Source organism: Stenella coeruleoalba, assembly GCF_951394435.1.
Source record: "Stenella coeruleoalba genome assembly, chromosome: 10".
Taxonomy (NCBI): Eukaryota; Metazoa; Chordata; class Mammalia; order Artiodactyla; family Delphinidae; genus Stenella; species Stenella coeruleoalba.
The window spans coordinates 72706222-72724804 of NC_137156.1; the positions used below are offsets into that span (position 1 = coordinate 72706222).

An 18583-nucleotide genomic window follows, 5' to 3' on the forward strand; every position below is an offset into this window, starting at 1 on the left:
TAGTAAAAACCACAGAATTGTACACTTTAAAACGGCTAAAATGGTGATGCAATTTTAAAAAATAGCAAGGAACATCAGAATATAATCTCTACCTCCTAGAACAGTCACTGGTACACAACAGGTACTCAATAAGTCTTTCTGAAAGAATTAACAAGAATCTGTTTTTTTAAAAAAAAAGTCAGGCAGACCTCAAAAAGAACCAAATATAGCTTTCAGAAATTAAAAATATTTTCTGTGAAATCGAAAATCAACAGCAAATTAGACACAACTAAAGACAGAATTTGTAATCTAGAAGATAGCTATGATGAAATTACTCAGAATGCAGTACAAAGGAATAAGACAGAAAACACAAGAGAGGTTAACAGACACTGAGAACAGCATGATGCTTCAGAGTCCTAGAAAGGCAGTCAAAAAAGAGTGAAGTATAATCACAGAGATAATGACTAACAATACTCCAGAAAAAAAACTATAAATCTACAAATATGAAGACAATATATACCAAGCTAGATAAATAAGAAATCCACACCTAGATATATTTAATGTAACTGCAAAACGCCAAAGAAAAAGAAAAAACTGAAAAAACAACCAGAAAAAAAGATGATCTACAAAGAAAACATCATTAGACTATGAGTGGACCTCTCAACAAAAATAGAAGCCAGAAGATATCACAGTAAATACAGTCAAAGTGCTAAGAGATAATAGCTGTCAACCCAGAATTATGTCCCCAGGATTTAACATTTAAAAAAAACACATTTTTCTCAAATATAGAGGGGGCATGTACAAAAACTGACCACAGAGTTTTGTTTTTTTTAATCCCAATAAATTTCAAATAATTACCTGTTCTGATTTCAATGGAATTAAATTAGAAGAAGAAAAAAGTGTTCTCATACATTTGGAAATTTGAAAATATACCTGTACATCATATGACAAAGTGGAAATCATAATGGAAACTAAAAATTACTTAGAACTGGATGATAATGAAAATACCACATATTAAAATATGTAGGGCTTCCCTGGTGGCGCAGTGGTTGAGAGTCTGCCTGCCGATGCAGGGGACATGGGTTTGTGCCCCGGTCCGGGAAGATCCCACATGCCACGGAGTGGCTGGGCCCATGAGCCATGACCGCTGAGCCTGCGCGGCCGGAGCCTGTGCTCCGCAACGGGAGAGGCCACAACAGTGAGAGGCCCGAGTACCGCAAAACAAACAAACAAACAAACAAAAAAAACCCATGTAGAATGCAGCTAAAGTAGTACTTAGAACTCAAGTTCACTGCCCATTTTTCTAACATAGTAAGTCAGAAACAGCTAAATAACACCGCCCCCCAAGTAGACTAAAACTGACAGCTGAAATTAATAAAACAGGAAAACAAAGGTACAAAGGATCAAAACCAAAATTTGGTTCTTAAGATGAATAAAATCAAGAAACCTCTGGTGAAAAGTACTAGTAAGAGACAGCCTAACGAAAATACTACTTGCAAAAATACTCACAGCAGCTATTAAAAAAACTATAAAAGTAATTCTAGCTCAATAAATTTAAAAACATAGAATGGAAAATTTCCTAAAGAAACAAAAAACCCCATAATATATCCAGACTGACCTGAGAAGAAATAGAAAACCTCAGTTTTCTATTAAAAAATTTGAATCATAAACCCATAAACATTTTAAAGACAGTTTTGCAGCTAAGTGCTACCCGACATACGAAGAATAGATTCCTTTCATCATATATACATCCATCTTTTGTAAAATGAGGAAACACCACTTACAATTCTGGGAAGCTAGTATAACCTTGCCATAAAAACTAGATAAGGACAATATAAGAAAGAAAAATTGTAGGTCGATCTCACTCATCATCACAGATACAAAATTCCTAAACAAAACATTCACACAACAAACCAAGTATTTTTAAAAAATGGGGGAAGGTATTCTAAAGCCAGAAGCACAGGAATAGTTTAATACTGAAAAAAGATAAATATAATTCATCTTATTAAGTTTACAGGATAAATACTATTCATGATGATAAATTTTATGTGTCAACTTGACTGGGACACAGGGTGTCCAGATATTTGGCCAAACTTCATTCTGGATGTTTCTGCAGGTATTTTTGGATGAGTTAAATATATATACATGTGGATAGACAGAGTAAAGCAGGCTGCCTTCTCCAATGTGGGTGAGTCTTATCAGTTGAAGGTCTGATTAGAACAAAAGGCTGACCCTCCCTGGAGTAAAGGGAAATTCTTCTTGCCTGCCTGCCTGCCTTTGAGCTGGGACACTGGTTTTTCTCCTGCATTTGAACTCTAAGTGAAATATCAGCTCTTCCTGGCCTCAAGCCTGCCAGACTTCATCAGGAGACATCAGGTCTCCTGGTCCTGAGACACCTGGATTCAGACTGGAGCTATGCCATCAGGTCTCCTGGGTCCCCAGCTTGCCAACTGCAAATCTTGGGACTTTTCAGCCTCCATAACTGTGCAAGGCAATTCTTTATAATAGATTTCTTTCTATATGTATACAGCTGACCCCTGAACAATGTGGGCATTAGGAACCCCCACGCAGCTGAAAATCTATAACTTTACAGTCAGCCCACCATATCTGTGGTTCTGCATCTGCAGATCAAACCAACCACGGATCATGTAGTACTGTAGTACATATTTACTGAAAAAAATTTGCATACAAATGGACTTGCACAAACCAATGCTGTTAAAGTATCAACTGCATATCCAACTGGTTCTGTTCCTCTGATGATACCTGACTAATACACCATGTAACCATCTCAATAAATACAAAAAAAAAAAAAAAAAGAATTCAATAAAATTCAAAACCCATTCATGGTTAAAAAATAAAGAAGGAAAAAATTTAAAATGATAAAGATTAATTATGAAAAACCTAAAGCAAACTTCTTACCTAGTACAAACTTCCTACTAATGGTTAATGTTATAAATGTTCTTTTGAAGATCAAGAAGACAAGAATGGGACCTCCCTGGTGGCGCAGTGGTTAAGAATCCACCTGCCAATGCAGGGGACATGGGTTCAAGCCCTGGTCCGGGAAGATCCCACATGCCACGGAGCAACTAAGCCCATGCGCCACAACTACTGAGCCTACGCTCTAGAGCCTGCGTTCCTAGAGCCCATGCTCTTCATCAAGAGAAGCCACTGCAGTGAGAAGCCTGCGCACCACAACAAAGAGTAGCCCCCGCTCGCCGCAACTAGAGAAAGCCCGCGTGCAGCAACGAAGACCCAACGCAGCCAAAAATATATAAATAAATAAATTTATATATATAAAAAAAGACAAGAACGCCTACAATCACCACTTTTATTCAACATCATACTAAAGATCCTAGATTAGAGAGGAAAAAACAAAACAATGTTGCTCCCAGATAATGAGATCTATATAGTAATCCCAAATAACATACAAAACTGAACAAATTATTCAAATTTCATAGACTGATCTGACATAAAATCAATATGTAAATATCAATTACATTTCTATATACACAACAAACAGAAAATGCACTGAAATGGAAAATACTGTTTACAACAAAAAATAAATAAATAAGATGTCTGGGGATAAAACTAACAAAAAATGAGCAAGACTTGTATCCAGAAAATTATAAAACTCTGTTAAAAGAATACCCTAAAGGAGTAAAGAGATAATCTTGTCATGGATAAGACAGTATCGAATTTGATCTACAGATTTAATACAATTCCAATTTTAAAATTCCAATAGGGTTTTTTTGTGGGGGAGGGGAGTAAGGAGCTAACAAGCTGATCCTAAAATTTTTTTGAAAAAATCAAGCTGATTCTTAAAATTGGGGTGGTGGGGGGAAGCTAAATCTCAAATAGCAGAACACTCCAAAAAGGATGAAAAAAGTGGGGCAATTTGCCGTACCTGGTATCAAGACTTAGTGCAGAAAGGATCGACTATTCAGTAAATGGTTCAGGAACAACTTATTATTCATATTGGGGAAAAAATGAAGTTGGATTCCTATATTATATCAAACAAAAATAAAAAACAAAACAATACACATACATATATTTTTTAAAAACTTAAGTGCCAAAGGCAAAACCATAACATATTCAAAAGAAAATATAGGGCAGTACCTATAAGACCTAGGGGCAAGGAAAGATTTCTTAAGTTTAAGTCACAAACAGTACTTAACATTCAGGCAGACAAATTCAATTACATTAGAGTTATGAACATGTATCCTTCAAAAAACACTGTGAATACAGTAGAAAGGCAAGTGTAAATTATGGAAAAACAATTGTAGCACACAGCTGAGTGTTAGTTCCCAAAATATACATGAAGATCCTCAAATTAGTAAGAAAACACAAGCCACTCTATAATGGAATATAATTTGCAAAAATACTGAATCATTATGCTGTACACCTGAGAGTAACACAATATTGTATATCAACCATACTTCAAAGCAAAAAAAAACCCACAAGCCACTCAAAAGGAAAAATAGGTAGGCAGCTGAACATTAAAAGATATAAGCTTACGAAAGGATGATCAACTCATCATATTTCAGGACAGACAAGCTAAAATCACAATAAGATACTATTTTATACCCACCAGATTGGCAAGATTTTGCCAAAGTCTGACTATACCAAGTAATTATGAGTATGTGAATTAATGGGAACTTGCTGGTACTGGGGGTATAAATTGGTACAACCACTTGAAATAAAATGCATTATTTTGTAAAGCCAGTAATACATTATGATTCAGTAATTCTACTTACAGATAATAAATCTAATATACTAGATCTATACTTGAGAGAAAATTATCTTGTATATGTACATCAGGAGAGACTCAAAATGTTCACAGCAGAGACAATATTCAAATTTAGGGACATTTCTCTTATACTTTTTCTTATACTAAAGTTAGCTTTAAGAATTCATTTGACTTCACTTTGTTATATACCTGAAACTAACACAACATTGTAAATCAACTATACTCCAATAAAAATTTTTAAAAAAAGTTAATTTGACTAACAACCAACCGAAAGAGAGTTCAGTATTTTACTTATTTTATAAATACCCGTGTGGGAAAATACCACTTCCCTGAATTCTGTGTTCCTGCAAAAAGCCCTAGCCTTCTGACATGCAGAAATATATATGATATAAAGATAGGAAATGTCTGTTTACATTTCCCCCAGAAATATTTCACTCTTCACATACCTTAAGAATTATATCTATAGCCAATTACCTAGTTAATTGCTCTGATCTAAAAGGATAGTTAAATTTCTCTTATCTCCCTGAAAGTGCCAAGTGAGTACACAAAAGGTTACAGTACAGATTAGGTTCCTAGGTTAACTCCCACAATTCCAGAAGACTGGAGATCTATCTCCCTAGGTATTACATTTCAAGGAAGAATAAATGGGTCGCAGGAACTTGGAGATGTCTTTAGGTCCAAGAGGGCTAACTGGCTCCTGAAGAGATTTCATTTATTCATCAAAGGGTTGGAGTTAATATTCATTACATTTTCAAGGATATCTTCTTCCAGAAGGGCAGGGAGATAGATGTCTCCTTCCCTTCATGAGCAAAGAAAAATCATTTTCCTCACCCCTTGCCTACTGAGTGTCCAACTACTTGCATAGGATAACTGACCTGAGTCTTGATGCATTGCCCTAAGGGTCGGAAATAGGGCAAAAGAGAGCCAACACATTCATTACTTACTGTGAGGTACTGACTAAGTCTCTCTCTGATCCAGAACATCTCCTGTGTGTATTCAGGATAAAATTATTAAGAACCCAACAGTCCCCAATGCACCTCCCATTATGATGACAACTATGAAGAAAGTAGCTATAGTTAGAATAATTCCCAGCGGGGTCTGAAGGAAAGGGGGCAGCCACACAAAGTACGTCAGTTCGTTAGATTCATGTAGTGTAACCTTATGGAATGCCTGTGCCCTCTAAGATCTAAGATCTTACTTTACTTCTTGATTCTGGGAAGACCCAGTCCTCCACAAACCTAATATAACACTTGCTCAGGTGAAAAACAAAATGCCAGTATCCTTCCTATACTGATTCTCACTATTAGGCACTCAACAGATACTGTACTTTTCTGATAAACTCCTCACTGTCCAGACCCACAATACTCATTCTCTGAAATTCAAGAACTGAACAGATTTGGATAACTCAATATCCCACCATATCCAAACCTACTACCTAAACTTTCACTTTATGAACTCAGGAACTGAATAGATTTTGGTCATGAGGAGTACTTGTATCATAGACAAATTTTGGGAGGAAAACAAGAAACGCAAATATAAATATAAAAGTATGTTCACATGTAGGTGAATGTGCATGTGTGTGTGTTCTAAGATGCCTACCTAAAGATTTCTAGCTGGTCCCAAAAAGTTATTGCTAGGTGTCCATCAATTCACAAGTGTACAAACTCTGCCTATGAGTTTTGTATATAATTTGACCCTCCATCTAAATATAAACGACGGATTGGTTAAGCAAATATATACGCATACAACAAAATTCTACGTAGCCATCTATGAAGTTGCAGGTTCTGAAAATCACTGATACAACTCTCCGTGTGACTACCTGGAAACCGAGGCTCAACAAAATGAGGAGTAAAAAGAAGTCAACAGATGAAAACTTGTGGGCTTCCCTGGTGGTGCAGTGGTTGAGAGTCCACCTGCCAATGCAGGGGATATGGGTTCCTGCCCTGGTCCGGGAAGATCCCACATGCCGCGGAGCGGCTGGGCCCGTGAGCCATGGCCGCTGAGCCTGCGCGTCCGGGAGAGGCCACAACAATGAGAGGCCCACGTACCGCAAAAAAAAAAAAAAAAAAAAAAAAAAACTTGTATTAAATGGCATACTTGTGCAAAAAAACTTCTCTCCCTCTCTACTGGAATGTCCCATCAACATTTAAACATGAGCTCACCTACCTCATGTTAACAGAAACCTTGGAATAGCCACTCTCCTCTGCAATCACCTCCTCTCCTTCAGCTAAATTATACATATTAGCATCACGTATTCATTTTCCATTCATTCCTGAATCCATCACAATCTGCTGCCTGACCTAGTAATCCCTCTACCCAAACTCGATATACTCAATACCTACTAAATTAGATACTACCTAGTAAATATCTCTTAAATCATTCTCCTTTTTCTTTTCTCATCCAACCTATCATTACCCTCTAAATGTAATAGTTTCCTACATCATCTCCCCGCTTCAATTCACTCTCTACAGAGTAACCAAGATAAATTTTTAAAACACAGATTTGATCACATTGCATACACGATTAAAACCTCATCCCACTCTTTAAAACCCATTGCTATAGGATCAAGTCCAAATGTCCAAACATTCGAGCACTGCCTGAACGACACTGCAGAATACAGCCCCCTACACACGTTTCTAGCCTCATGTTCTACCACTTTCCCCCAACTACTCTAGTGTTTTTATCCTTTCAACCTCACCAAGTGCCTTGTTCTTTTTGAATCTTCAAATATATCACTGTCTCTACTGGAACAAAGCACATCTGAGTAACTCCATTTATCACATAATCCAGGAAAACAGAGTCTCTTGCCTCATTCTTTTTTTTTTTTTTTTTTTTTTTTGTGGTATGCGGGCCTCTCACTGCCGTGACCTCTTCCGTTGTGGAGCACAGGCTCCGGACGTGCAGGCCCGGCAGCCATGGCTCACAGGCACAGCCGCTCCGCGGCATGCGGGATCTTCCCGGACCGGGGCACGAACTCGTGTCCCCCACATTGGCAGGCGGACTCTCAACCACTGCGCCACCAGGGAAGCCCTCTTGCCTCATTCTTTACCAAACTATATACCCTGCATAAAAAAGTGATAATTAATAAATATTTGTTGAATATCACAGTCACAAAATATAATAAAGATACTTCATGGGAAAGACTGGTCTATAGAGGATCTAGTGTCGTGGCTAAAAAGAAAGTACCAAAAGCCACCAAATTACATTAACCAAATGGCAGCAACAAAAACAGAGACCTTACGGTATTTTCAGAGGCAGAAATGAAATAAACCGAAATATTATCATAATCTCTTATTAATATGCATATTTCTAAGGGAGAATGAGGAACATTTTAAAACCTTTCACTCACAAGTTTTTCTTTCTCTAGTTTTTGCAGCAAATTTTCCATGTTACTTCCAATTCTTGTCTTTTCTACAACTTCATAGAGGCTGCAATACATTCCATTCTTCAAAACTGACATAGGAAAAAATACATAGTAAATATTCAAATCAAGTCTGCTTCTTATATATTTTAGTAAAATTAAATTGCTTTACCTTCATATGGACCTAAGTAAGTTTCCTTATAAAACAGCGCTGGAGGGATTTTCTGTTTCAGATGATCAATACTCATAACTGTTTCAACATCTAACTTCTCAGGACTGAAAGAAAATTGAAAAGGCGTATTTGCCTTACCTGTATTTTTAACTCTAGCAACGTTCTTTCTCTCTCGCTCCTTCTCTCTCTCTCTCTCTCTCACACACACACACACGCACGCACACACAAACCCACACACACACACAAGTATCCTGATGGAATACAGAAGAGCATATTTATGAATATCATACTTGATATTTGATTTGGGCAGTTCAGATATATGTACAGGTAGCTAGACTGTCCAGCAATATTACCAACCTTCCATCTTTAAGCCAGAAACTAACCCTTATTTATACCAATTTTACTAACCACAAAAGATAAAAAGTTGCCATTTTATTAAATGCAATTCAAATATGAACAGTTAAATTAATCTTCAACCATTTATGGGGACCCATAATGTTTACTGTGGTGGTAGCAAAAGATCATTTTAAACCTTTCTATTCCAACATATGTTGCACAGGACTGAAAACAGCATATAAATTTTAACTTAACTCACCACATCAAGCTGTTTCCAACAAAGAACTGATAAATTTTAAGTCTATCATGTTCAAATTGCTAAATGAAAAATATATCTAATTAGGACAAAACTTTGAAAAATACTTTTAATATTTAAAAAAAAATCTTATGCCATAAATGTGTATAACTATTTAGCCCATCTGCAAATCAAGACAGAAAAGCATAGGGCTCATTCTGCCAACTAAGTTTCCAAAGTTATCAAATCAATCTTTTTTAAAACAAACCACTGTTTATATGTAAGTTCTTATGGATCAAAGTAAAATTTAAATGTAAGTAAGAAAAAGGAATTTTAAGTGTAAGTAAGAACTGAATAATTAGCAACTACTAACTGCTATTTTCTTGTAATATAACATACTTACAGCTTGATAGGCAAAAAAGCACGAGTGGCTGACCTCAGAGAAATATAACACAAAAGCTTTCCTTTATTTAAAAGCTGTCCTTTCCACAACGTGTAGTTAAATTTATCTAAATAAAAAGAATAATGACACAACTCAGCCTCTTGGCAGCCCAGAAGCAAATATTTACTAGAACTAAGGGGAAAAACATCCAGAAACACAGTTTAAGTAGAACCACCAAAAGAAACCTTGACATTTCTATTTACAGGGAATTCAAATACTAGGATTTTTGTTTCAGGTATCTTTTCCCCTATAAAATTATTCCAGATGAAAAGAATAACAAATTTATTTGCCTAAATGTCCTCATATCAGAAAGCTGAGGAGCAAAGACAATACAGTACTGCCCTCCTATGACCCCCAAAGGAGACTATACTAAATCCAGTTAACTACATGAATCCCTCACAATGTCTTGCAGCTTCCACTTGCGCTCTTCTCATCACAGAGAAATCTGAAGATAGAAAGTGTCAATATTGCTTTCAATCTTCTCTCTCTTCTAAATTCTACACCTCTGATGAAGTTAATACTTTTAAAAGGCTGAGTTGTGAAACTTGTTCTATTTTTTACCTTTATCAACAAAGTGCTAAAATTCTTTGGTCTATTCACAGTACCAGCAGATTCTCAAAGGAGACCTTATGTTTGGATGACCAAATGTTGATGCTACATCATAACATGGCCTCGAGCTTTTTCATACTTTGCAGATTCTCATTCATTATAATAATAAAACAAAGTACTTATTAATTTTTTTACTCTACATACTTATTCTTTCGATTTATAAAACTAAAAGAAAGAAATGTAAGAATCTTACCTGAGTTTCTATCTGCATTAAAGCTGTTAGATCTACAAATAAATTTTTAAAAAGAAAAAAGAAATATTACTGATTTCTAACAACATGAAAGTTAACATTCAGGGCATTGATAGAAATGCTATTTTTTAATGGGATACTGTACAAGAGAATTAAATCCTTCCCTCCCAGTATGAAGAACAAATTACTTGTTACAACATTTAATAAATCCAAGTCTACTCAGAGAAATCAGAATCACTTACTTGGCTCAAATTACCATATTTTCCCAAATTTAAGGGAGCTGTTTTTCCCAAAAATATCCATCAGGAGAGAATATAGTCCTTTAAAGTCTCGGTCAACTACTTTATTTTGGTGATGAGATGTGAGGAAATAGCCTCAATCATACTTAAATATTTACTAAGGTTCTATTATTTACTAGGCACAGTTCTGGGTAACAGAATTACAGGGATGAACAAAATCCCTGCCTTCATAAAGCTTACAGTCTCATAAGGAAGACAGACAACAATCAAAAAGTAAGTATATAGTTTACCAGATGATGATCGTTTTAAGTGCTATGGAAAAAATGGAAGAAAGAAACTAAGGGTACATAGGTTTCAAAAAAAAATCATGGAAGGTCTCACTGACAGTGTAAACTATGCAGCTAACTGAGGAATGAGGAGGAATAGCAAATGCAGAGGCAGGAGCATTCATGGCAGCATTCAAGGTACAACAAGGATGTTCATTTTAAATGATATGGAGGGTCAACAGATCAAATCAAAGAGGCAAAGAAAATTAACAGACAATCATTATTCCTAGGGGTATAACCTTATAATTAAGTGCTGGGTGTCTTTTAAAAATCACTGTTGAAGGCACTATAGTAAATGTATCATGGAGATCACAAATATAGAGCCACCGAAAAAAAAAAGAATGAAAGAAAAACACAACTGTCAGGATATTATGCAGATCAGTACTTGTGGCTGTGGATGGTTTCCAGGGCTATTCACTGACCAAAAAAAAGTGCTGCATCTCAAACAACTTAAATGAAGACAATCTGATCTGAAAACTGATTAAAAGGTTGACCTTAAAACCTTAAAGGGCTTCCCTGGTGGCGCAGTGGTTGAGAGTCCACCTGCCAATGCAGGGGACACACCAAAAAATGCAAGGGGACACAAAAAAAAAAAAAAAGAAAAAAAAAAGGCTGACCTCAAAAATGTTTGTTTCATGAAATGTGGCTTTTTAAAACTGCAGTATTTCTAAATTAATAGATATCACGCATGACTTCAAATCTGGGAACTCAAAGTAAAAATAAGTAGATATTTAACTGTTTCACCTACATCTCTGTAAATTTACTCATTCAATTTTGCCAAAACATTTTCTGGAATCACCCCCATGGGGGGGAAAAAAGAAACTGATTTGTACCTGGTCACCTTATCGTAGAGCTTGTAAGAAATCATCAATTAACTCATAATTAACTCTGACTGACCATTAGAATCACCTGGAAGTGTGTAAAAACTACCACAGCCTAGGCTCCTTCATAACTACTTGATTTAACTGGTTTGAGATGGGGCTGAGGATTTGTAGAAGCTCCCCATTTCCAGGAGAGCTAATACACAAAATTTCACTTTTAAAAACTGCATTTGGGGGAATTCGCTGGCAGTCCAGCAGTTAGGACTCTGTGGTTTCACTGCCGAGGGCCCAGGTTCGATCCCTGGTCTAGGAGCTATGATCCCACGTGCTTCACAGCACAGCAAAAAACAAAAAAACAAAATCAAACAAGCAAACAAAACTGCATTTGGGCATTCCCTGGTGGTCCAGTGGTTAGGACTCCCAAGCTTCCACTGCAGGGGGCACGGGTTTGATCCCTCATCAGGGAACTAAGATCCTGCATGCCACGTGACATGGCCAAAAAGAAAAACCCCCAAAAAACAGCTGCATTTATGCAGCTACACAAACCTTCAATATCAGGGAAAAAAAGGTTAACCAGTGAGGTTTAAGTAAATTTTAGTTTTTATTTCCACACAGTTAAGTATCTGTCCTTCTAACTGACTTCTTAAAAGTCATCATGAACATTCATAAATCTAATTAATTTCAAGAGAAGGAAAAAAAAATGGGAAGAAATACAAAGCGTTCCTCCTAACTCAGAAGTGCAGGATACGTGATATAAGACCATTCTGGATGACGTCTAAAATTCATGAGTCTTACCTTGATGAAGGTACGAACTTCGGAGTTTGTATATCATCTTTATAAGTAAAAGACACAACTGCATATGGACACACGTGTCTCGGTCTTCGCCTTAGCTCATCAAAGCCATACTCATAAAAATAATACTAAAAATAAGAAAATGCAAAATTAACTTCCTTAAGAAGGCAAGAAGTAGACAGTGAAATCTTACAATTACCTGCCTGGTTTTTGAGAAACACAATACCACTTAAGTACCTTTAATGAAAAATATCTTTAAGCACTGCTTGTCAATTTAATTAAAATAATTTGTACTTTATATTCATTGTATGATATAAAATATTCTGCTTCTATATATATACCAGATGCCAGGATGCTAATAGGTATTCCAGAAGTTTACTTCTGAAGAACTGACCAGTGGGAATGTGCAACAAATTTCCTCATGAAAATGAAACAAATGGAGCCTAAGCTCCCAGGGCAGCCCAGAAAAACCAATTTGATACAACAGTAAAATACTAAGAACACAATCTCAAGCAAACCTAGCATTTTGCTCATTATTTCAAAAGAAAAACACTTTTTTGACTCCAACTGCAGACAAAACAACAAAGGGGAGGTGGCGGAGATTACAAACATAGATGACAAAGGCAGCTGAACCTCTTCCTATTACCCTATCCATCTGCCTCTCCCCTTCACCTATTCACAACATTCATTAGATTAGGGTTTTCTGACCTGCAGTCTAGGGATTTTCATTAAAAAGAATGCCCTAGTTTATAAACAAAGCACTGTCCTTCAAAGTCCATTCTCTTGGGAAACTTCCAATAATGTTGCTGTTGCTCTAAAAATGCCTGGAATTTTTCTGGAAACATCAAGCCAATTTACAAGTTCTGCTAGAAAAACCAGTAACTACTTTATAGTTATATTTCATATCTACTAATACTACTGTCCAGAAGGTAATCAAATGAGTCAGCCCAGATGACTTTGGTGAATATAATTTTTGCTAAAAGCCAACAACAGGTCTTGCCCACTGAGATTCTTCAAAAAGAAAAGAGCAAGAATAAACTTTATTTTATGTAAATAAAGTAAAAATCAAAGAAAAGAAAAAGAAAGAACATTTCCAGGGAGGTTAGCACCACCACTTTTCACATACAATCCATTCAGATCCATTCACATTTTTTATACATTTGTTAAAAAGAGTAACATTATAGTCAAACAACATATAAAAACACAACAACTGATATTCATCAAATACTACACTTTTAAATATGTGTAGTTTACTATAAATCAATTACATCTGAATAAAACTTAAAGAATGAATTCTAAGTTTGCATTTTAGAAAAATACTAATAAAAATAGAAAATATCTACCAAATCAATAATACAAAGTGATATGAATTAAGGTAATTCAAGGGGCTTTAACTTTACCTTAAAGAATGAGTAATATTTTATTAGACAGGATCTTTCTAGGCCAGGAGAAACCAAGGCTTCAAGAGGAAATGAGATCGTTGAGGGCAGGAATTATACAAAAAACAGGCTGGAGGTCACAGTCTACAGGCAGGGAGAGCTAGCTAGGCTAAGGAGTCTGAATATCACTGTAAGTCTAAGGGGGGGCCACTGTTACGTTTCTGAGCTATCTTGGAAACACTGAACAAACAGCAGTGAGAGTCACTGGAGTCTAGCAGTGGTAAGTGGAAACCAGAGTCTAGTGTGGTGGCAAGGAGAACTGAAAGGGAGACATTTTAAAGGACTTAGTGACAAACTGATATGAGGTCATAACACTAAAATGGATCCAGGTACTTACCTGAGTAAGCTCATAAGCTCTATAAGCCAAAAGTGATGTAATTCTATTGGCATTCTTCGACACATGACATTCATGCTTTGGTGTTGGGTCCAAAGCACTTTTATTTAATATAGATTCCAAACTTTTTACACCCATCGGGTCATATATACTCTTTATTTTACCCTAAAATACAGAAAACCTTTTAAGTCCACCAAAACCTAATTACTGACTGTATAACATTAATATTATAGAATAACTCTTTGAATATAGATTACCTATAACAACAGCTTTTTCCTTTAATACCTGGTAATAAAGTAATACCCAACACTTTTTACTAATATCGAAGCAGTAAGAAAAAGTTAACCAAAAAAAAAAAAAGCTTGTTTGAATTTAATACAAGGAAATAAAAATTTTCTTCACAACACTTCACTAGCTTAAATAACATTCTCAACATATTTCCCTCTCTTCATTCTTTTCTTTGGAAAGGAAAGCAAACTCTAAAGCTCAGAAAGCTCAGATTAAAGACGGCAAACCACTCTCAAAAGTATCTTTATATGCCAAACACAAGCAAGCACTGGTTTTTAATTCAATCAAACCCCTAAAGACAGGGTCGACTAAAATCCAAGTCAAATGCTGTCTTTGATATATGAAATGTAAAAGTTGAAATTACCTTCATTATTTTAAAAATAACAACATCGCCCACTGCCCCAGCTTCCAAAGGATTAGCTTGTAATAAATCAGCATACCTAGAAAGATAGACACCTAGCAAAGAGGGAAAAATTAAAGTTTTGTTTTAATATGGACACAAATATAAAAAGTCCAAATATTTAACATAATAAGAGATAAAAGGTATGACACCTTTAAAAAAATGTAATGATAGCTGATATTTAACCAAAGCAAAAAATAAAACTAGAAAAAACATGAAAAATCAAAATTTTCAAAATCACTAGAACTAGACTAAGACATTAAAAAAAAAGATAACCCTTGTTTAATTGGAAGTATGCAAAATCAGAAACAAAGGATAAAACTGGTTTTCATTGCAGAACCTGAAACTAGTCTCTTTTTCTGGGAACATGACAAAGCATACATGAATTTAATTATAAGGACAACAGCGAAATTAGATAATATATTTTTAAAGGGCAACTTAGTAGTAGGTAAATGAAAAAAGAAAAAAGATTACCCATGGAAGGACTGCCAAGAATTGTTATTTTGGACTGGCCCACCTGTAATCCTTTTTCACATATGCTCTGAACCTAAATAAACAAAACATTTCATCTTACAGTCAATACATTAAAAATGTGAAAAGACAGTTTGTAAACTTGTTTTAAGTAAAATCCAAGCTTCTAAATTATATTTTTTTATGTTACAGAAATTATACATATACATGCTAGTTTATGACTAAATATCAATGTGAAACTGGCATACACTTCCAATGTAACCATAGCTGTAATCTATTTTTGTTTATGCCAGGTCTGACATATACTTAGAATTCATGCCATTCATATATATAAACATCTCCTTTTAGAAAGAATTAGTCCTGGCAAACTATTTAAAGAGAAATTAACTCCACCTAAACATCTTTGATCAAAGGAGTAAAAATAGTTCCCAGCACATATAATCAGTAATATAGAAGATAATCTACTTTAATAAAGGAAAAATTATTTACTATCAAGCACATTCCAGGGGGGAAAATTAGGTTTGATCAAAGAAAAAATGAACATATTTGAAAAGCAAATTACAAACAATGAAATACCTTGCACTAAGCCATTTTTTCCATTTCTACAAAAAATTGTTAGTTTATAAAAATCAAGTGTATAGTATAACTCATTCACTTTGTTATAAAGCAGAAACTAACACACCATTGTAAAGCAATTATACTCCAATAAAGATGTTAAAAAAAAATCAAGTATTGATTAATTGCAAATTTAGGTAACTTACAATGGAAGCACTTTCAAATTGTTTTTTATAAAATGGGTTCACTTACCTGATACCGATCAACCATCAGAAATGCATAGGATTCTGAAAGTTCTTTATCTAAACGACCATCAAACTTCAGTTCTCTTCGCTTTTCTGTAAACTAAATGAAATTAAATCTATAACGACTCCTTAGTATGTGATTATGTTTTTCAAGCTAAGAGTTTCAGGAAGCTTATTTCTAAGAAATTCCAAATCAGCAATTCCCTGGTGGTCCAGTGGTTAGGACTCTCCGCTTCCACTGCTGAGGGCCCGGATTTGATCCCTGCTCAGGGAACTAAGATCCCACAAGCCGCGAGGCATGGCAAAAAAAAATCCATATCCACGAAAGTGGAAATTATCTTTTCTCTCCCTGTAATTTCTACACTTCATTTTTTCCCATTATAATTGGATCTTTATCCTTACAATATAGTCAAATAAGCATCTAGTGCTAAACAATCTTAACTAAATTTCTATTAAAATCTTACCACACTCCAACTCTCCCATAGATTTTTTTTTTTTTTTCCCCAGTATGCGGGCCTCTCACTGCCGTGGCCTCTCCCGTTGCGGAGCACAGGCTCCGGACGCGCAGGCTCAGCGGCCATGGCCCACGGGCGCAGCCGCTCCACGGCATGTGGGACCTTCCCGGACCGGGGCACGAACCCGTGTCCCCTGCATCGGCAGGAGGACTCTCCACCACTGCGCCACCAGGGAAGCCCTCCCATAGATTTTTAAGTTCATTTTTTGATTATCTTTGGATCTCTCATTTTACCTGACATGGTGCACTGCATATAGGTGGTTTAATAAATCTCTGTTTAATGACCAACTTCTAGACTATAAACTCAATTAGGACAAGGAAAAATGTTTCATTTCTTTATAATTATATTCTCAGTGCCAAGTACATAAGCCATGCTCCATACCCATTTCCAGAATAAAAGAGTGACTTGATCTAAGTACATCTGAACTGTAAGTCACCCTAAACTGCTGGCTTTCACTTTTAGATACAAGCAAATAGATATGGAGCCCATACCTAACAGATTTACATGCCATGTTCAGGCTATTACCGATCTTCAATAATATAATTAATGAATCTTTAAATTTTCATATAAAATTAACAAATAATCCCTATCATATCATGAAACCACATCAAACTACCAAGGTTTTAATTTCCTCTGGGAACCATTAACATTCATCCACTTTAGGGATCCTTTCAAAGTTAAATTCTCATAGCACTAGATTAACCAACCTATAAAAGTACAAAATTAATAGTATTTCATGTACATCAGAAAGCAATATACACATCAAATATTTCTAAACATCTCATTTGTATTACCTCAGGATTATTATGGCTTTTCCTAAATCAAAACTCAAAAAAAGATTCTAATTTGTATATGAAACTTAAATTCACTACCTAACAGGCTCAACTATTCCCCTTTGTTCTCACTTTTTCACTAAGAATTTCTACTAATGATATTAAGATAACTCAATTACCAGGCAATAACTGGGGAAAAAATTAAGCATATCCTAAAAAAAAAAAAAAGTATTGTATTTCATTAACCTTCCAATTGAGACATAATATGCTCTTAGAGATTCCATTTAACTAACACCTTGAAAGAGCAAAAAGCCTTGTAATGAATTTACAATTAAGCCATTATACAATAAGCTATCCCTATGCTTAAGATTCATTGTTAGTAAAAGAAGTTATCTTACACAATCACACGTTAATTTAAGAGAACAGATAAATGTAGTGCAATATCAACAGTGTTTAGGGAAAACAACATGCCATTTAAAACTTGTTTTTTCCCTCCATAATTTGGTTTTCCTAAGAACTTTAGCATTTTTAAAGAAAAGGAAGAAAGTAAAACAAGTTCCAGGCTATTAACTGGTTCTGAAGAATCTTACAAAAAGCACAATTTAAAACATACCTCCTGGACTTCCCTGGTGGCGCAGTGGTTAAGAATCCGCCTGCCAATGCAGGGGACACAGGTTCGAGCCCTGGTCCGGGAAGATCCCACATGCCACGGAGCAACTAAGTTCGTGCGTCACAACTAGCGAGCCCGTGCTCTAGAGCCCGTGAGCTACAACTACTGAGCCCGCATGCCACAACTACTGAAGCCCGCGAGGCATAACTACTGAGCCCGCATGCTGTAACTACTGAAGCCCGCACACCTAGAGCCCATGCTCTGCAACGAGAAGCTACTGCAATGAGAAGCCCGCATACAGCAATGAAGAGTAGCCCCCGCTCGCCGAAACTAGAGAAAGCCCGCACGCAGCAATGAAGACCCAACACAGCCAAAAATAAATAAAAATAAATAAATTAAAAAAAAAAACATACCTCCTTTTCCAAAAGCTCATTATGTATCAAGCAAGCACGTCTGTAGTTAAAATTTGTTACTGAAGTTGGTTCAAGGTAAGATGAGTGGAGAATATTTAAAACATCTTCAAATTCCCGAGAGCCTGGAGTTAATGGCTGAAAAAGTGCTAAAATAAAAAACAGTATTAATTTTAAGATTCCATCTTAAATGTAGTTTTTTATATTTTTGTGGCTTTGTTAATATAACTTTTAAATAAAGTTAAAAAAAGCATCAAGGCTATCTTATTTTGTGATATGCAAAAGAGATACTTA

The 18583-nt window shown here is 35.7% G+C and overlaps 1 protein-coding gene across 8 annotated transcripts in view; it reads right to left on the reverse strand.

Moving 5' to 3' along the window:
* Positions 1-18583, reverse strand: part of TASOR (transcription activation suppressor) — a 49238-nt gene that overhangs the window by 22319 nt on the left and 8336 nt on the right. For all 8 annotated transcript variants that reach the window (XM_079935576.1, XM_079935579.1, XM_079935577.1 and 5 more), the window contains exons 2-11: positions 18293-18438; positions 15989-16081; positions 15185-15257; positions 14675-14766; positions 14026-14187; positions 12253-12377; positions 10075-10106; positions 9234-9339; positions 8260-8363; positions 8076-8179 (exon numbers count right to left, since the gene is read on the reverse strand). In XM_079935576.1, coding sequence (XP_079791702.1) covers positions 8076-8179; positions 8260-8363; positions 9234-9339; positions 10075-10106; positions 12253-12377; positions 14026-14187; positions 14675-14766; positions 15185-15257; positions 15989-16081; positions 18293-18438 — 1037 coding nt within the window. The remainder of the gene's footprint in view (positions 1-8075; positions 8180-8259; positions 8364-9233; positions 9340-10074; positions 10107-12252; positions 12378-14025; positions 14188-14674; positions 14767-15184; positions 15258-15988; positions 16082-18292; positions 18439-18583) is intronic.